This window comes from Rana temporaria, chromosome 11 (genome assembly GCF_905171775.1).
Source record: "Rana temporaria chromosome 11, aRanTem1.1, whole genome shotgun sequence".
Classification (NCBI taxonomy): domain Eukaryota; kingdom Metazoa; phylum Chordata; class Amphibia; order Anura; family Ranidae; genus Rana; species Rana temporaria.
Genome location: NC_053499.1, coordinates 113,783,352 through 113,803,892, shown reverse-complemented (window position 1 = coordinate 113,803,892; position 20,541 = coordinate 113,783,352). Strand labels below are relative to the sequence as shown.

At 44.0% G+C, this 20,541-nt stretch overlaps 1 protein-coding gene across 2 annotated transcripts; it reads right to left on the bottom strand.

Annotated features, from left to right (window-relative positions):
* Positions 1-529: 529 nt before the first annotated feature.
* LOC120917511 (transmembrane protein 272-like) lies at positions 530-20,139 on the bottom strand. Of its 2 annotated transcripts, XM_040328855.1 has the most exons (4): positions 14,075-14,134; positions 13,810-13,986; positions 5,851-6,002; positions 530-726 (listed from the first exon to the last, which is right to left on the bottom strand). In XM_040328855.1, the coding sequence occupies exons 1-4, from the start codon at positions 14,115-14,117 to the stop codon at positions 664-666; spliced, it is 435 nt and encodes a 144-aa protein (XP_040184789.1). In that variant the 5' UTR covers positions 14,118-14,134; the 3' UTR covers positions 530-663. The 2 variants fall into 2 exon arrangements, with proteins under 2 accessions (XP_040184789.1, XP_040184790.1); XM_040328856.1 differs by lacking the exons at positions 13,810-13,986; positions 14,075-14,134 and adding an exon at positions 20,040-20,139 and having other exon boundaries at positions 535-726.
* Positions 20,140-20,541: the final 402 nt, after the last annotated feature.

Sequence of the window (20,541 nt, the reverse complement as noted above, 5' to 3'; positions counted from 1 at the left end):
TAAGCCGCGCCGCTGCACATCTACCCAGACTCGGGGATACCGATCCTGGCATGGAAAAAACACCCCGAGTCACGCTCGGGGATACCGCCAGGGAGGTTAATACTTCTGGTAGGTCAGTGTCCATGTTGTGGGACTATTTGTGCACAGCTAGTAAGTATTTTGTGGCTGCAAATATGACCTGCAGGTTTTTAATATTCGCCTGCCATTAAAGTCAATGGGGCCCGCCGCGCACTTGCGGTTCGCGGACATTTGCGAAAGTTTGCGGTTAGCGTTCGTGAACCGTCGGATGTTCGTCCATCACTACTAATCGTAACTTGTGAATAGAGATGGGCTTTATGTTTGAGTTGAACGTATGTTCGGCTTGAACATCAGATGTTCGTTTGTACGTTGAACAAATGGTGCGCTCGTGGTTCATCCACCGCCGAGCGCCCCATAATGCACTGTGAGATCACAGTGTTTAGAATACAGTCATTATGCAATATTTTTCAGAGTTTTACCTAAAGAAAATAATAGTACTACATTTAGGATGCAATTACATTTATATATAACAAAACCATCATCAAAAGACAAATATATTAACTTTTTAAGATTTTTTATGTACAATGTATTTCTTCCAATTTAATTATCCATCAAAATGCAGTTATTTCAAATAAGTGTGTCAACTTAGTTTTCTGCCGAGACCAGATGGGCGGTTTCTGTTTTAGCATCCATGGGCATTCGTGCAGACTAAAAGAAAAAAAAGTACACCGTTATATTTTGTTAGGCACAAGTAACTATTTGAATGTTTCTAGAAAATAATCTACATTATAGTGATGCATGCAATAATGGTTTGAGAAATTAGTATTAATATTAAAGCTGACCATCAGTCATTTTTGTCAACTTTCCATCTATTAAATCTTCTGCCCTTGTCGTTTTAACTTTGAAATAGTAAAATCATTTTTGACGTCAGCAGGGAGGACAAGAGGAGAGCTCCAGCGTGTCACATGAGTGCTATAAATAAGGTATTTTTTTACAATAATGTTACATAAAGACACAAACTGGACATTATATAATAATTTTACAGCATGGATTACATGATTTTACAAGGGCTTGATTTCGGGGTAGGGCTTATATTGCAGCCATCCTAGAAAATTGAGATGTCTTATTTTAAGTGAAGCTCTTATTTTTCGGGGGAAACACAGTATCTAAGAAAAGTTCAATATTGTAGACTCATGGTGTCACACTCTAATCAGCTAATTAACTCAAAACACCTGTAAGGATTTCCTAAACCTTTAAATGGTCTCAGTCTGATTCAGTAGGTTACCCAATCATGGGGAAGACTGCTAACTTGACATTTGGGATGGGTCAAACATCCCCCGGTTTGGTTTACACCAGAACGCCTCGAACAGGCAAAAAGTTCTAGCGAACATGCGAACCCTATTAACCACTTCCCGCCCGCCCACCGTCAAATGAAGGAGAGATGGTATGGTCTCGTTCTGGGTGGACATCATATGACGGTGCCCCAGAAGGGGCGCGGTGGCGCGCAGCACGGCGATCATGGCAACGATGTGTTGCTAACCATGCGATTGGTTGTGTCCAATCACAGCCGGTCACATGTAAATACGGAAGTGCCGTGAATCATCTCTCCTTGCCTCACACTGACAGAGTGTGTGGTGAGAAGTGCTGATCAGCAGCATCTCCTTGCAGGGGAGACCAGGGCAGGTAATCACAATCAGGGCACTGTTCATCAGTGTCCCGATTACAGGAAAGCCCCATCAGTGCCCATTAGTGCCACCAATCATCGCCCAGTGCCACCAATCAGTGCCCAGTGCTAATCAGTGTCCAGTGCCAAGAATTAGTGCTTTGGGGGGGCACTCCATGTTGAGGGCAAACGGCCTGGTATGGTTCAGGAGGGGGGACCCCACGCAGTTTTTTTCTTAATTCTGCCATAGGGTTCCCCTTAACCACTTTAATACACTGCATTATATACTCTGCACTGCATTATATACACCAGTGGTTCTCAACCCTGTCCTCAAGTACCCCCAACAGGCCATGTTTTGGGAGTTTCTCCTAGATAAAAATAACTGTCCAAAAAACCAAGCCATTGACTCCGATTTAAAGCACCTGTGCAAGATAAAGGAAAATCTGCAAACATGGCATGTTGGTGGTATTTTGGGATAGGGTTGAGAACCACTGATATACACTACACTAATTGCACTATATTATATACACACACACACTCTACACTGACTGCACTATATGTTCTATTTTTGTCGGCAGTAGCCAGACCACGCTACATACAAACTACTGGCAATATCCCCATACCTGGATATCACTGCAGCCCGGATCCATGCCACCTCTAAGTTATCCACTAGCTGCACCCACCCTGCCATCCTATCTGCAGTTGCTGGGGACACCCTAAGATATCTTCCACCAGAAGACCCTCCATGACAGAATCCCATTGTTGCTACAATATTATGCTTACTGGAGAACTCTCATCCTCTGCAAACGGATAAGTACCATTACTACGTTACATTTATTTCTCTAGAATTAATCGGTTCACATATAGCTTTACTAAGTACTGTATTTGAATCTGCCTCTACTTCATACTTCCATGCTGCTTGGGATTACTTGTTGTGCTTTCATCTAACAGTTGTGGAATATCTTAAAGGGACATACTCTCTTAACCACTTAAGCCCCGGACCAATATGCAGCCTAAAGACCCAAGGGGTTTTTACAGTTCGGGACTGCGTCGCTTTAACAGACAATTGCGCGGTCGTGCGACGTGGCTCCCAAACAAAATTGGCGTCCTTTTTTCCCCACAAATAGAGCTTTCTTTTGGTGGTATTTGATCACATCTGCGGTTTTTAGTTTTTGCGCTATAAACAAAAATAGAGCAACAATTTTGAAAAAAAAGCAATATTTTTTACTTTTTGCTGTAATAAATATCCCCCAAAAACATATATAAAAACATTTTTTTTCCTCAGTTTAGGCCGATACGTATTCTTCTACCTATTTTTAGTAAAAAAAATCGCAATAAGCGTTTATCGATTGGTTTGCGCAAAATTTATAGTGTTTACAAAATAGGGGATAGTTTTATTGCATTTTTATTTTTTTTTATTTTTTTACTACTAATGGCGGCGATCAGCAATTTTTTTCGTGACTGCGACATTATGGCGGACACTTCGGACAATTTTGACACATTTTTGGGACCATTGTCATTTTCACAGCAAAAAATGCATTTAAATTGCATTCTTTATTGTGAAAATGACAGTTGCAGTTTGGGAGTTAACCACAGGCGGCGCTGTAGGAGTTAGGGATCACTGTGTATGTGTTTACAACTGTTTGGGGGTGTGGCTGTAGGAATGACGTCATCGATCGTGTCTTCCCTATAAAGGGAATGACGCGATCGATGCGCCGCCATAGTGAAGGACGGGGAAGCCGTGTTTACACACGGCTCTCCTCGTTCTTCAGCTCCGGGGAGCGATCGCGACGGAGCGGCTATAAACAAATAGCCGCGCCGTGGTCCCGGATCGCTCCCCGAGCGGACCCGACCTCCGCATGTAGCGGGGGGGGTCCCGATCGGACCCCCCACCCGCTAATAGGGGAGGACGTACCCATACGCCCATGTGCCTGTACGTGCCATATTGTGGACGTATATGTACATGGGCTGGTCCTTAAGTGGTTAACCCATTCAAGCTACAGTTGCCTCTCTCAAGTATAAGCTATCTGCATACAGTATTTTCATATGCTACATGCTTGACATTTGTTCTTTAAAGTATACTCCCTCCTGGTGGTAAATACCAAACATGTTCGCTATACCTTTTTAACTCTAAGGGTTGAAGGTATGTTGTATTTCCTTCTCCCTTAGTAGCTCAATGCATTCCTATATGTGAGAGATATGATGTAGTGAACCACCAAACTCTTTTTCTCTGATTAGAGTGACGTCTGGGGTCCAGTACTGAAAATCACATTACATAGAGAAGTGCATTGAAGTCTTTTCCCTAAGCACAGTTGTGCTTCACTCTCGTTCACTGTAGGTTGAAACAGAACCTTTTGGATGCTAGGGGCTGAAGGTATGTTGTAATACCTTCTTCCTTAGTAGTTCAATACATTCCTTTGAAATTGGCTGTTCACAGAGTGCTGTATCCAAGCATATTAATGGAAAGTTGAGTGGAGGGGAAAAAAAAAAGTGGTAAAAAAAAGTGCACAAGCAACAGGGATAACCACAGCATTGAGAGGCTTGTGAAGCAAACGCCATTCAAGAATTTGGGGGGAGAATGACAAGGGGTGGACAACGGCTGGTATTAATGCTTCCAGAGCCACCACACACAGACTTATCCAGGACATGGGCTACAACTGTCAAATTCCTTGTGTCAAGCCTCTCCTGAAATAGAGACAGCATCAGAAACGTCTTACCTAGGCTGAGGAGAAAAAGGACTGGACTGTTGCTCAGTGGTCAAAAGCCTTCTTTTTGAATGAAAGTAAATTTTGTGTTTAATATGGAAATCAAGGTCCCAGAGTCTGGAGGAAGAGTGGAGATGCACAGAATACAAGTTCCGTGAGGCATAGCCCCCAATTGTCCCTGATTTTGAGGGACTGTCCCTGATTTCGAGCAATGTCCCTCTGTCCTCCTCATTTGTCCTTCATTTTGGTCTGATCCATATAATTGTATATAAAATGCACTTTTTATCTTTCAAAAATATATTTCCTAGTGCTAAACCTTTCATCGGATTTCTAATTTGCTGCATTTGTACATTTTACAAACCAATATACAGGAATGTACGTGGTAAAAAAAAAAAAAAAAAAAAGCCCTTGTGGATTTAAATTAACCTTTTTTTTGGTTGGTTCTCCTTTAAGGGTCACCCCCAGGGGGTGTATCCTATGCCTACATAAGTTTGATAGTAGGTGTCCCTCATTCCCATCTCAAAATGTTGGAAGGTATGCATAAGGTCCAGTGTGAAGTTTCAACAGTCAGTGATGATTTAGGGAGCCATGTCATCTGTGGTCAGTGATGATTTAGGGATCCATGTCATCTGTTGGTGTTGGTTCACTGTGTTTTATCAAGTCCAAAGTCAATGCAGCTCTCTACCAGGAAATTCTAGAGCACTTCATGATTCCCTCTGCTGAGCAGTTTTATGGAGATGCGGATTTCATTTTCCAGCAGGACTTGGCACCTGCCCACACTTCCAAAAGTACCAATACCTGCTTTTATGATCAATGTATCACTGTGCTTAATAGGTCAGCAAACTCGCCTGACCTAAACCCTATAGAGAATCTGTGGGTTATTGTCAAGAGGAAGATGAGACACCAGACTTAACAATGCAGACAAGATGAAGGCCGCTATTAAAGCAACCTGGGCTTCCATAACACCTCAGCAATGCCACAGGCTGATCGCCTCCATGCCACATTGATGCAGTAATTCAAGCAAAAGAAGCCCCGACCAAGTATTGAGTGCATTCTATACTGTATACATACTTCTATACATAATTTTAAGTAAGCCAACATTTCTGTATTAAAAATTTTTTTTTTTTTATTGGCCTTATGTAATATTCTAGTTTTCTGAGACACTGAATTTTGGGTTTTTTCACTAGTTGTAAGCCATAAATCAGGTCAACTCTTCTATAAAAGCAAAACAGACATATATTGCCAAAGTGACACAATAAGGAAAAGTAAGTCTACTGAAAGGATGCAATAATATGGCACAGCCTTTAGTGTTCTTTACACAGTACTGTAAAAGGAATGTATAGTGGTTCTGTTTGAATGTTCACTTTACATTTTTTTGTGAGCATTACATTTTTTTCTATTTAAGTAAAACATGAAATATTGCGCATTATGATTTTGTAGCTTTCAGCTTTAAGCCTTTCTTACCAAAAAACAGATGAAACAGCAGCATAGACAAACAATTGCAGAAATAAAGGTTAAGACGATATATTTCAATATCAAGACTCCAAATGTGAATTTATAGATTATATCATCACAGTTTCTATTATCTTGATAGATGCTAAATACCCAGATGCTTCCTAGGAAAAAATGTTGGGATGTTGATGAAAATCCAATGTAACATTTCTGATATTATTAAATTACAGTCTTGTCCACAAACATCAATGTTCTCCATTCACTAAAGCATATTGCATTTGGGTCATGTGACACAATTTCTTCCAAATACTGCATGGCATACTAAAAATGTCAATTCACTATCCCTTTATGCACCATTTACCTAAAAAGCAACAACACTCAGTAAATACTGCAGTAAAGAGCATTAAAATAAATTCACCAAAGAAAAATAAGTAAATGCATATGTTAAATATGAAGTGGTTCAGACATGCGATAGTTAAAGAATGTATAGCAGTCCTTAACCAGTAAATAGCTGGTTGTAAAAGAGGAGTTCCAGTCTCCTGTTAAAAAAAAAAACATGCACATACGCCACAACCTGTAGCCGCCGACTTTAAACAAAACAAAAAAAAAACAAGCTGTAATTCCACAATAGGACATACCGGCATATTGCATGGGTCAGTGTTTGATGGTGATTGGAACAAGCTTCTGCTCCAGAATGAGCGAGCTGGATTGTGGAGCTTGGTGCGAAATACCCCCCACCCCCCGGGTTCAGTGACCAACTTAGTTTTCAGACAATTCTGGAGGACTTCTCAGGGGGGATATGAAAAATACCAGTGGGTTCACCAACTGCCCAATATTTATGAACACAAGTATTTCTGTGCTACTATAGAGGGCACCGAGGTGGAAGGATTTCACCAGCTGGACCTCTAGATATATATGTGTCTGTTACTAAACATGATGTGGATTAATATATTATGTGGATTATTGTTTAATTCTTTGTATCTGCTCTATGTATTGGTAGATATTCATTATCATATCTCTGTATCATATGGATTTCTGCCTGCCATGTTCCTTGTTTTCTTGCCAATCTTTCCATGCATTAAACATCCTCTGTCATTTTCCACAATTTCACTTTGTGCCACTAGGGGGTTTTCTGCTACCCCATCTGGGACCCTATGTACTCCCACGCGGCACAGGTCATGCAGGGGGCCTTTTCATCGTCCCCGAGTGGAATGGTGGACGGTCGGGGTCACCACTGTCCCTTGAGTGTCCACATCCTCCCCTTAGGCTGCTCTTTGTGTGCATCAGTGGACTGCCCATGCATGACGGCACCCCGCATCACAATGGACTGGCTCTGTGCGTGGACACTTCAGGGGAATCGCCCTGTTACCACTCTGCGCAAGCGTGCCTCTTTTGGCGCACGTTGAGCATGTGTGAACTTTTACGCACTGCCAGCATCCATAACTACATTTATGGCAGTCAAAGAGTGCAATGCTGCCTGTGTCATTTGGACTGGCACCATACTCTCTCCACACACATCTTTAAGTCAAGCTATTTCATGACTTCTCTCCTCATGCTGAGATCATCTTTTGAGACTCATTGTTGGTTATTATAAAACAGAAAAAAGGTCGCGCTAAATGTGAGAAAACATTATGCCCATTGATATATAAATATATAGTAAGCACAATAAGATAAACAATAATCAATAACATACAGTGAATATCAAATACCATATGTAAATATACAAGTGTAAATATGATGAGAAATAGGAAAAAATGAAGTCCAAATTGTAATAAAAAAAAGGAAGAAAGAAGTCCGCCAAAGGTGCAAATGATCCACAGGACGGTGTAAAAGATGACGACAAAGAACCTCCACCACCATCAAACACTGACCCTTACCAGAGCCTGAGATCTCAAGGAGATCAAACATAGCAGTGCTATGAGATAGCAAACATCCTTCACAGTGGGAACACCATAGGAACATCCATCAAGGAAGCAGGCAAATCTTCACCAATGTCTCAATCATCGAGGGGTGTCAGCACTCACAGATTTGTAAAAGAACCAGGGGGGACTTGCATAGTGTAAAATCCTTTGGATGTTTAATGAATAAAAAGAAATGCGCACTTACATCATATCAGTAGCATTCAATCATAAAAACGAATAAGCCGGCCGGCATATCAGAAGCGTGTACCCGTCTCTCCCGGGTCTTAACGCGCAACGCCTAGTGACAGGACACTGATCTTCTGCTCCCTGTCATCAGGAGCAGCAATCAGTGTCCTGTCACATGTAGTCCAGCCCCCACACAGTTAGAATCACTCCCTAGGACACACTTAACCCCTTCACTGCCAGTGTCATCTACATAGTAATCAGTGCATTTTTATAGCACAGAACGCTGTATAAATGACAATGGTCCCAAAATATCGTCAAAAGTGTCTGATGTGTCCGCTATAAAGTCGCAGTCACGATAAAAAAAAAAAAAAAGAAAGCTATAAAACTATCCCCCATTTTGTAGACGCTATGGGGCAGATCCTCAAAGATCTGCACCGGCGCAGCATATCTGAGATACGCTACGCCGCCGTAACCTACCTGGCTTTGGCTTGAATCCAAAAAGAATTTGCGCCGTAAGTTACGGCGGCGTAGTGTATCTCTCACGGCGTAAGGGCACGGAATTCAAATGCAGCGAGTAGGGGGCGTGTTTCATTTAAATGAAGCGCGTCCCCGCGCCGAACTAACTGCGCATGCCCCGTCCGTCAAAACTCCCAGGGTGAATTGCTCCAAGTGTCATTGTTTTCGACGTGATGGTGTCCAGCCCCATTCACAGACGACTTACGCAAACAACGTAAAAATTTCAAAATTATACGCGGGAACGATGGCCATACTTAACATTGAGTACGCCACCAGATAGCAGCTTTAACTATACACTGGAAAAAGTCGAACGGAAACGACGTAAAAGAATGCGACGACCGCTCATACGGTCGTGGATCGTCAGAAATAGCTAATTTGCATACTCGCCGCGGATTACGACGTGAACGCCACCCAGCGGCCGCCGGAAAATTGCATCTTAGATCCGACGGCGTACTAAGGCGTACGCCTGTCGGATCTAACACAGATGCCGTTGTATCTTGTTTGGTGGATAACATTTGAAATTACGCGGCGTATCAACAGATACGCCGGCGTAATTTCTTTGAGGATCTGCCCCTATAACTTTTGTGCAAACCAATCAATATATGCTTATTGTGATTTTTTTTACCAAAAATATGTAGAAAATGAGGAAAAATGTATTTATTTTTTATATATTCTTGGGGGATATTTATTAAAGCAAAAAGTCAAAAAAATTGTTTTTTTTTTCAAAATTGTCGCTTTTTTTGTTTGTAGCACAAAAAATAAAAACTGCAGAGGTGATCAAATACCACCAAAAGAAAACTCTATTTGTGGGGGGAAAAAAAAGGACGTCAATTTAGTTTGGGTGCCACGTCATACGACCGCGCAATTGTCAGTTAAACCGACGCAGTGCTGAATCGCCAAAAATGGCTTGGTCATTTGGCAGCCAAATCCTCTGGGGTTGAAGTGGTTAATATATGAGCTTGACCACATGAGACCCGTCACCATAAAGAGACAAGAGGCTTACCAGAAAGCCAGTGACCGCCAGTACTCGGGGGGGTCAAAAAGGCTGGTTGGATCTGAGATCCGTTGGAGAGATGTCATGATAATTCCCCACCAGGCGGTTCTATATCTATTGCCTGACACTGGCCGAAGTTGCGTGACGTCACTCCCATGCATGCTAGCGGCATTTGCTAGGGGAGAAACAGCACAGAGGGCCGTTTCTTCACAGGGCATGCACTGATGACGTTGGTGCAAGCGTATATGGTAAATATCTCCTAAACTGTGCAGGTTTAGGGGATAATTACAATACCTACAGGCAAGCCTTATTATAGGCTTACCTGTAGATACAAGTGGTGTAACTAGGTTTAAAACCACAAACACCACTGAAAAAAAGGATTGAACCCTTCTTAAAATGCATCGGGTATATGGACAAGACAGTGTTACTAATTTGCACATACCCTAAAGTCAGCTCTTTTATTGTTGATGGCTTTGTTTTTATCATTTATACAGATGATGTACTACATTTTTATATGAATGCAATAATAAAAGCATTATACAATATAAGTTAAACTCTTCTGACCCAAGTTGACTTTAAAGTCCCATAAGTACCTTTGGGGGTTACGCATAATGTTATTGTCACATAGCAAGCGGAAGTGGGAGCGGGAAACCTCCCAGGCTCCTCAAAAAAGCTATTTTTCAAGCAGAGCGGGGAACTGGCCCTTAAAGCAAAACTCCCTTTTTTGGGTGGATCTGCTCTTTAAGGAGCCGAAACCCGATGCGTCCCTATACAACGCATGTAAACAAAAGAGTCGACTTTAAAAAAAAAAAGAAAAACACACACACACACACACACTGCATGGGGGTCTCGCTCAAATCCATACCAGGCCATTTGGTTCTGGAGAAAAGGTGCATTTTGCTTAGTTTTGCTGTGTTTTATTGTCTAAGGATGGCAAAAAAAAGAATAGAATTATTGGTACAGCAGGTGGGGGTCCTTTCCCTGCACCCGCTGTCACAATTTGAAAATAGCAGGTTTCTGCCCACACGGTAGCGTCATTCATTCACAGTTTTCTGTGAATGAGTGCCTACAAGTACCGACAGCCATTGTGGCTGACAGCTTGTAGTTCTCAATAAACTATGAGGGCGCTGGTGGTAGTTCAATGATTCTTCCTGCTCTCAGGAAACTGCCTGCCCATAAGATTTACAGGCAAACAACCATCCTGAGAGTCTCTAGGAGCAAGAGATTGCACCCACAATCTGCCACAATCTGCTGATTGCATGTGCAATGCTCCTGCAGGCTGCTCTAACCTGTGAAAAAAAAAGTTTTTTTTTTTTTCAAAATGTGAACTTATCCTTTAAACCCATAAACGATGTGCGGTTGTCTGAAAGACCCCCTTAGAATGAATGTCCATAAAAAAAGTTTTGCCATAGCTACAGTCAAATCGATATTTGAATTAGCTTTTGAAATTCGACTAAAAGCCAATTCATATGTAGGAGTTTGAGTAATTTAGACTCTGCACATCAGCCCCTGAAGGGCTTTTTGCCCTTCATAAAAGCTCTTCTAGCATGCAAATACCAAATATTCATGTGTAGCGCCTGGTTACTTCTAAGTACCGGTGCTGACAAAATTTAGGGGGTAATCAGAGTGTACAGACTCTGATTCGGATTTCAATTCTAAAAAGGGTCTCTGTTTCAGCTGGGCTGCGCTGTGGGTTCATTCTGTTTTTGCCGGGGTGCCATACCACCCCGGGGCGACAGGTGGCGCCAGTGGAGTTCGGGCTGGGGTGCCTCTTGCCAGCAGCCAATCAGGAGGGAGTTTCTCTCGCGGGGCATGCTGGGGGAGAGTACTTCTGGAGCAGACGCCATTGGGGCGGGGCTCTTTTCCTGAGGTGGCACCCACCTTTAGGGAGACCACACATCACGGCCCCCGGCGAGATGGCCTACCAGGCCGGGGTGCGCGTGCCACGCGGTGTTCCTGGACCATGTTGGTCTGGAGCATTTAAAGCTGTGGCGGGCTCCAGTAATCGACTGGGTCCCCAATTCTTTAGAAGATCCCAAGCAAGATAGCTGTTCGGTGGGGAGTCCACCTGAGGAGAGCCAAGGGAGGCTGGAGATCCAACAGGGCCTAGACAATCCATCGGGGATCCTGTCAGTCGGTAACCTGATTGAAGACACTACCTGAAGGAGATTCAAACACAAATTCTACCAAGGAGGATTGTCTCCATGATCTAAGTCAGGGCTCAAGTCCTGCGGGAACGCGTGGGAATGGAGTTCCTGCACTTTCATCACAGCAGGAACTCAGTTCCCTTTGCAGGACTAGAGCAGCTGAGCCGCCCGAGCCAAACCTTCACTAAGCGGCGATGCCCAGCTCGAGTCACTATCAGGGGCAGGCGAACCTTAGTAATCCTTTATGTTACTGGCCGCTTCCTGTATATGGATTCATCGGGTAGTGTGCGGGTATTCCGTCACTTCCTCGATGCCGGAATGTCTCCTGGGAGCTTTTTTCATTGTTCCCAGGAGACACTGCGGAGGTCTGCCGCGAGTTATCGCGGGATTTAGAAAGAACTTGCTTCTGGCCAGTAACATAAAGGATTACTAAGGTACAGCGGATCGGGAAAAAAAACGTTTAGTATTTATGCATATGAGCGTATAATTTTTTTTTTTTGGTGGGGGAGTTCCCACACTTTTTTCCCCAGGACTTGACCCCTGATCTAAGTTCTAGGGAGGGTCTGTGGCAGAGATCTTTTCCCTCAAAGTTCCGAGTGATACTCTGGCTGCCAGGTCGGTGTGAGAGGCCGGTCCAGGTACACTATACCCACTCTGGCTGGAGTGGCAACGAAAGCGAGGTGTTGTTGGAAGCAGAACTGTTTCTATTCTGTTACACCTAAATCTGCTATTTCTTCTCCTCATACATGTTTACTCTCTACCTCAAGTTTTACCCGGTTGGGTAAATAAAAGCACAAGAAAAGACACCTGCTGTGTGGACCTTCCATTGCTTGGCTCTCATCAACTACCCTAGACGGCAGGATCACAGAGGTAACATGCCACCCAATCTATAATCAGCGGCTCCTTCAGGGGTGAGCGCTACACATGGTTTACCTATCAACTGGTAACTGGCAGTGCTCCTCAATACAAGTGTAGCTCTCACCCCCGAAGCAGCCGCTGGTTATAGATTGGGATAGCGTGTTACCTCTGTGAGTGTCTAGGGTAGACGATGAGAGCCTTAGCAAATGGAATGTCCAAACAGCAGATGTCTTTTCTTGTGCTTTTATTTTACCCAACACGGTAAACAGTAAAACGTGAGGTAGATAGCAAAGAAGGTGAGGAGGAGAAATAGCGGATTCAGGCTTAAAGTTACGGAAACAGTCCTGCTTCCAACGATACCTTACTTTCGTCGCCACTCCAGCCGGAGTGGGTATAGTGTACCTGGACAAGCCTCTCACACCAACCTGGCAGCCAGAGTATCACTTGGAACTTTGAGGGGAAAAGATCTCTGCCACAGACCCTTCCTAGAACTTAGATCATGGAGACAATCTTCCTTGGTAGAATTTGTGTTAGAATCGCCTTCAGGTAGTATTTTCCTCCAGGTAGTATTTTCCTCAGGTTACCGACTGACAGGTTGCTGACATCCAACCTCTCAGTGTCCGGTTACCTCGATCCCCGATGGATTGTCTAGGCCCTGTTGGATCGCCAGCCTCTCTTCGCTCTCCTCAGGTGGACTCCCCAGAACAGCTATCTCGCTTGGGATCCTCTCAGAATTGGGGACCCAGTCGAATACTGGGGCCCCGCCACAGCTTTAAATGTTCCGGGCCGACATGGTCCGGAACCAGGAACTCCTCGTGGCACGCGCACCCCGGCCTGGTAGGCCATCTCGCCGGGGAGCCGTGACGTGTGGTCAGGTCACCCTGAAGGTGGGTGCCAAACCAGGAACAAGAACCCCTCCTCATGGTGTCTGCTCCAGAAGTACCCTCCCCCAGCATGCCTCGCGAGGGAAACTCCCTCCCTATTGGCTGCTGGCAAGACTGGACTCCACTGGTGCCACCTGTCACTCCGGGGTGGTATAGCACCCCGGAAACAACAGAATGGACCCACAGTACAGCCCAGCTAAAGCAGAGGCCCAATTTAGCCAAATCAACTGGATGAGAGCCAACTAACTCTCTCATCCCCCTTTAAATTTAGAATAGCACCTGTACAGAAAGTACACAGGCGCTACACAAGGTAGGTTGCATTTTTCACCATTATATGAGGATTCATTGATACAAATGACCTTCATTGTCACTTTGTTGCTCCAAGCACCCTGTCCTACAATATTTCGGAGTTATGCATGCCTTCCGGAACCAATGATTCAACTGTTTAAACTCTATAGACCATATAATTCAGGAATCAGTCTTACCTGCAGTAAACCAGCACAATGAAAAAAGGCTCAATATTATCTCCAAGAAACAAGTACATTTTACAGAGACAGTCTTCAGTAAATAAAGTATAAATCCAGCCAAATAAACAGCTCCTGACACTATAAGATAGATAGGAATTTTGGGCTCCACTGGACACTTGTCTATATATAAGGAACCTTTAGGTAAAAAAGAATATGCAATAATTATCAGTCAAATTATATGATAGCATCTGGCTTCCCTACAGTATAGACAATATTGTATTACCTAGGACAATCATGGTTGTGCCAATTGTTATGCAGAGAAACATACAAAATACACGTGAACCTGTAAAAAAATAAAATAAAAAATAAGTTTGTAATTAAAAATTATCATATATATATTTTTTTAATTATATGAAGAATGTTGGCCTGATCTACCTTCTATAAATGTCAAATGCCATTTTTTACACCAACTTAAAGCTGAACTCCAGGATGAGAGAACATTGTCTAGAGACAAGAGCCATGTGTATTGTTATTTAGATCTTGGTGTTATGTGTATTTCTTGCAGATCTGTGATCCACCAGGTCGTCAGCCATCACACAGCCAGAGCTTCCTCTGCTGGCGCTGCAAAGGTAAGAGGAAGTGGGAGGGGTGGAATTCCTCCTTAAAACACCTCTGCCCAACCTCCTGGACAAAACTACCTTTCCCTGCTGTCTAACTGGTCCCTGCTAGCCTATAGGGGGCCTCCATCTGCCCCAGGTGGGAGGAGGGGGATGAGGCTCACTATTAACCCCTTCCTGCTTTCCCTGACTTCCTCTATTAGTCTGTGGCACCTAGCCCTAATTGGCCCGGTGCCAACCAATCATGACATTTTGCCGCTGTGCTGGGAGCTTCCTGAAATAAAGACCAGACACTATTGTTCTATTCCTATGTGGCAGGTGACTGGGCTTGTATCCGCCCTCTTGTAGTCTTTTGCAAACAGCCAATAGTTCGTAGAGCCCTTGGGTCCCCCCCTCCCACCCCCAACAGCTACGGTCTCTACACAGACTATGTGCAGCACAGCAATGATGTTGCTGTTACATTGACAAGGGAAAATCTGGGGTTGAAAAATATATTTGTGGCACACAAAGTAGGTTTATATCCTTTGTGGTTATTCAGGAATATATTTCAATCAAAGGTTTTCCTGCCCATAATTAAAGCGCAAGACCCCTTTTACACTGGAGCGGTTTGTAGGCGCTATTGCGCTAAAAATAGTGCCTGCAAACCGACCCTAAACAGCTGCTGCTGTGTCTCCAGTGTGAAAGCCCTTGGGCTTTCGCACTGGAGCGGTGCGCTAGCAGGATGGAAAAAAAAGTCCTGCTAGCCGCATCTTTGGAGCGGTGAGGGAGCAGTGTGTATACCGCTCCTCCACTGCTCCTGCCCATTGAAATCAATGGGAGCCCGCAGCTATACCGCCGGCAATGCACCTCTGCCCGAGGTGCTTTGCGGCAGTTTTTAACCCTTTCTTGGCTGCTGGCGGGGGGTAAAACTGCCACCGATAGCAGCCGAATAGTGTCACAAAATTGGTGGTAAAGCGCCGCTAAAAATAGGCACTTCACTGCCGACTCTGCTCCCGCCCCAGTGTGAAAGGGGCCTATCCAAAAAGGCAAACTTTTTTTTTGGGGGGGGGGGGAGAAAATTTAGAGCACTTGTCAGGTTTTTATTGAGGTCTGTGTCCCTGTTAGAGAGATGTACCCTATTTGTTCTGATTACTTTGGTCAGCAAAAGTGAAAAAAATCCCAAGTTTTGGGTTGATACCAGAACAGTAATTGAGGGGAAAATTTCCAACAGGTACACTAGTTCTGGCGACACACTGGGATTCCCTTCCACTTCCTGTTTTGTTATGGGACAGGGGGTGAAGGGACATCTCCACTATGGGACACAGATGACAATTTTTTATTTTCTTTAACCGGTTAAAGACCGCCGCACGACTATTTACGTCGGCAGAATGGCACTGCTGGGCACATGGACGTACAGGTACGTCCCCTTTAAGATGCCCAGCCGTGGGTCGCGAGATGCCCAGTCCTGTCCTCCTTGACCGCGCCCGCAGGACCTGTGGACCCAAATGCCGCCGGTGTCCCGCGATCGGGTCACAGAGAGGAAGAACGGGGAGAGGCGAGTGTAAACACACCTTCCCCGTTCTTTCTAGTGTAGCTGTCACCGATCGTTTGTTCCCTGTGTTAGGGAACGACGCACAGCCACGCCCCCCACAGTAAGAACACTCCCTTAGTACACACTTAACCCCTACAGCGCCCCCTCCTGGTTAACCCCTTCACTGCTAGTGTAATTTTTAAAAAAAAATGCTGATCTCCGCCATTAGTAGTAAAAAAAAAAATTATTAATAAAAATGCCATAAAACTATTCCCTATTTTGTAAACGCTATAAATTTTGCGCAAACCAATCAATAGACGCTTATTGCGTTTTTTTTTTTTTTTTTTACCAAAAATATGTAGAAGAATACGTATCGGCCTAAACTGAGGAAAAACATTTTTTTTTTAATATATAGTTTTTGGGGATATTTATTACAGCAAAAAGTAAATTTTTTTAAAAACTACATTAAAAAATGCAGCATGTTCGAAAAAAAAAATTGTCGTTTTTCAGAAGCCGAAAAACGATGTGAAGCCCACACACGATGATTTTAAATGACTATTTTAAAAACGTCGGTTTTTTTCATGATGAAAAACGACCGTGTGTATGCGTATAAGGCCACTGACAGAAGGCAGTAAATAGTGTAAGAGCCAGATTCTGAAAGGACTTACGACGGCGCAGCGCCATGTACGCCGTCGTAAGTCCTAATCCGACCCGTCGTATCTATGCGCCTGATTCTTAGAATCAGTTACGCATAGATATCCATTAGATCCGACAGGCATTAGTCTCTTACGCCGTCGGATCGTAACTGCATTTTTCCACTGACCGCTAGGGGCGTGTAAGCCGATTTACACGCGAAATATGTAAATCAGCTAGATACGCGAATTCACGAATGTACGCCCGACCGACACAGTAAAGTTACGACGTTTACGCTAGGCTTTTCCCGGCGTATAGTTGCCCCTGCTATATGAGGCATAAGTGCGGCGTACCAATGTCAAGTATGGCCGTCGTTCCCGCGTTGAAATTTGAAAAAGTTACGTCGTTTGCGTAAGTCGTCCGTGAATGAGGCTTGACGTCATTTACATTCACGTCGAAACCAATGACGTCCTTGCGGCTTACTTTGGAGCAATGCACACTGGGAATTCTCTCCCCGAATAAGGGTCAATTCTATACCCAAAATAAGAATTTTGGACCAACCCCCCACAGCTAACCCAGTCAAAATTCTTGAAGCTTTCCATGACTTATTTTCTAATCTTTACAATTCTCCCATTCAAATTGATAAGGACTCAATTTTTAGGTTTCTAGGTGATCTTCCCATCCCGACACTTCACACCGAGATCCACTAGTAACAGATTTCACCGTGGAGGAGGTCACGGAAGTCATTAAGAATCTCAAATCGGGTTCAGCTCCGAGTCCTGATGGATTGTCCATCCCGTATTACAAGGCCTTTGCTGATATTTTGGCTCCACACCCAACAACATTTTTTAATGCTAACACATCGGGAGAACCATTGGATATACACCTCAATACAGTGTATATAACAATTATTCCTAAACCCGATAAAAATCCTGAAGAAATTCCCAATTATCTTCCAAACTCTTTAATAAATAATGATATCAAGATCATGACAAAAATTATGGCCAACCGCTTAGCTTCTTTTATCAAAACATATATACATAGGGACTAAGTGGGCTTTATCCCAGGTAGGCAAGGCCATGACCAAATAAGAAGAGCCATAGATGTAATCTCTATACTCCAGTCTTACTGGGAGGGGGGCGCGAGACAAAAGGGGTTTCTTTTGGCCTTGGGTCTCCAGAAGGCTTTTGAATCGGTTTCCTGGCCTTATTTATTCGACCTTATGGAACAATGGGGTTTTGGGGATCGTTTCTTGGGTCTTTTTTGCTCCCTTTACTCTTACCCTAAAGCGCAAATTCGCCTACAGGGGAATTATTCCAAACCATTCAACATAGCTAGAGGAACTAGACAAGGGTGTCCCCTTTCCCCTATAATCTTTGCGATAGCCATTGAAACTTTAGATATTGCTTTACGCCAAAAACCAAACATTCAAGGGGTCTCCTGCGGAAATCAAATACATAAATGTGGTTTGTTTGCAGATGACATTCTCTTATTTGTCGCATCCCCTTTGATTTCATTACCAAACATTTGCAAGGTCTTGAACAAATTCTCTAAGATATCGGATTTGAAAGTTAACTATTCTAAATCACAGGCCCTGAACGTCTCGCTCCCCCCTGTAGTGTCTTCTCTAAAACAAGCATTTAAATTTGAATAGCAAGACTCCTCTATCAGTTATTTAGGCATCACTCTCACAGCCCGTATAGAAACTCTTTACGATCACAACTACCCATCACTATATAAGTTTGGTTATCAGGCACACAGAGTTGGAGGTTAATGTGGGGTTGTATCTGAGGGGTAATGGTGTTCACCTTTCAGCGGTGGGTATAGACCTATGGGCGCTGGGGCAGGCTTCAGGATGGAATTTAGCAGGCCCTGAGGGTGTGAAAGGGCCCTTAAGGGTAAGGTGTTATCCTTGCGGGCTGTGGCGGTGTCCTTGGTCTTTGATGGTGGCAGTAACCTATATAATGGAAGTGGTGGGGGCTCACCTGTGGTATGGGCCCCTCTGGGGTATTCCAGTGAAACAGTCTGCTGGAATACAGTTATGATTGCACTGCGGGAAATGGGGGTTGTGTCTGAGCTGGTGATACGGCTGGAGGCCTGATATGGTAAAAAGGTCCTGCAGTTTTGACACATTTTTGGGACCATTGTCATTTTTACAGCGAAAAGTGCTATAAAAATGCATTGATTACTACGAAAATTACAATTGCAGTTTAGGAGTTAACCACTAGGGGGCACTGAAGGGGTTAAGTGTGACCTCATGTGTGTTTCTAACTGTATGGGAGCGGGGCTGGACGTGTGATGTCAGTGATCATCGTTCCCTATATCAGGGAACAGACGATCACTGACATTGCCACAGTGAAGAACGGGGAAGGTGCGTTTACACACACCTCTTCCCGTTTTTCAGCTCCTGTGACCGATCGCGGGACACCGGCGGCGATCGGGTCCCGCAGGCGCGGTTACAGAGCTTCAGACCGGGTCACGTGCGACCCATGGCTGGGCTCTTAAAGGCGACATACCTGTACGTGCCTGTGCCCAGCTGTGCCATTCTGCCGACATATATCGGCGTTAGGTGGTTAATGAGCTGTGGTGCAAAACAATAAACAGTAGGAAGGTGAAGGGATAGCAAAATAGAAGATAGCAAATTCAGGTGTAACTGGATATGGAAAACAGTCCTGCTTCCAACGACAACTTTACTTTGCCACTCCAGCCGGAGTGGGTACAGTGCACCTGGACAGGCCTCTCTCACCAGCCTGGCAGCCAGAGTTTTACTCGGATGAATAGGATTAAGTCTCTGCCACAAACCCTCCTGAAGATTGGAGACAATTGTGGTCCAAAACCCTTCTTGACTGGATTTAGCACCCGGTTCTCCTTCACATAGCTTCTGGTTTGATCAGCAACTGATAGGCAACCCACGTCCAGCCTCTCAGAACCAAAGTGTCCTCCGATGAATAGACAGGCCTCTCCTGAAACACCAGCCTCATGCTCGGTATCTCCCGGACAGGTTCCTCATCAGTCAGCTTCCTCCAATTGGACAGACAGCCCAGGACCACTCGGCAAAATAGGGACCCAGTCGACTCACTGGAGCCACAATCTAGATGAATGCGCTCCATACCAACATGGTCCCGGAGCCAGGAACACGCACTACACTTGACCCCACTGCTCCCACCTGCCGTCCGGGGGTGACGGGAGTCCCCAGAAAAAAGGATAGCACACAGTACAGCCAAGCTGGAGCAGAGACCCAAAATGTAACGAAATAACAGGTTCAGAGCCAACTACCTCTCTGAACTCCCTCTAAATTTACCATAGCACCGGCTCTGAAAGTAGCCAGGCGCTACAGGTTCAATTAAAAAACTAGGTTTTTCAGACATGTCAGACTTAGTGGGTCTAGCTTCATTGGAGATTTCACTTAGAGCAATTTTTCCAAAATAATGGCATCAAGAATAGGAAGAATAACGGTTTCTGAAAATATTCATATTACCTAGTCTTACCTGAAATGTTTAAACTGTCACACTTATTCAACATTTCTCTGAAAATATTTGGAGTTTCTTTCATTTTCTGTGTCTCTGAAATACAGAAATACTATATGTAGTAATATCTCATGCATAGTTTACAGGAATATTACAATATTTTGTTAGGAGTTCTGGTTTCAGTATTCTGCCAGAATAGTTTTAACCTGTAGCCTAGGGGGCCTGCTAGCATTGCCACACTTGGTGATCTGGACCTGCATTTCTTTGGACCACTAATCTTAAAGGGGTTGAAAAAGGTTTATTTTTATTTTCTAAATAGGTTACTTTAAGCTAGTGCATTGTTGGTTCACTTACCTTTTCCTTCCATTTTCCTTCTAAATGTATTTTTTCTTTGTTTTCTTTGTTTGAATTTCTCACTTCCTGTTCCTCCTCAGTAAGGTGTTCAGTAAGCTGTTCTAAATGGCTTTCCACCGCTCGGATGATGGTGGAAAGCTTACTGAGCAGAAACAGAAAATGTGAGAAA

What these genes read in the sequence shown, in the direction of transcription:
- LOC120917511 (XM_040328855.1), bottom strand. Translation starts at nt 14,117, where the DNA reads ATGTTTCTCTGCATAACAATTGGCACAACCATGATTGTCCTAG. An exon ending in ATTGTGCTGGTTTACTGCAG is followed by an intron (nt 6,003 to 13,809) that starts GTAAGACTGATT and finishes ATTTTTTCCTAG; the next exon opens with GAAGCATCTGGGTATTTAGC. An exon ending in GCTGTTTCATCTGTTTTTTG is followed by an intron (nt 727 to 5,850) that starts GTAAGAAAGGCT and finishes TTTTTCTTTTAG; the next exon opens with TCTGCACGAATGCCCATGGA.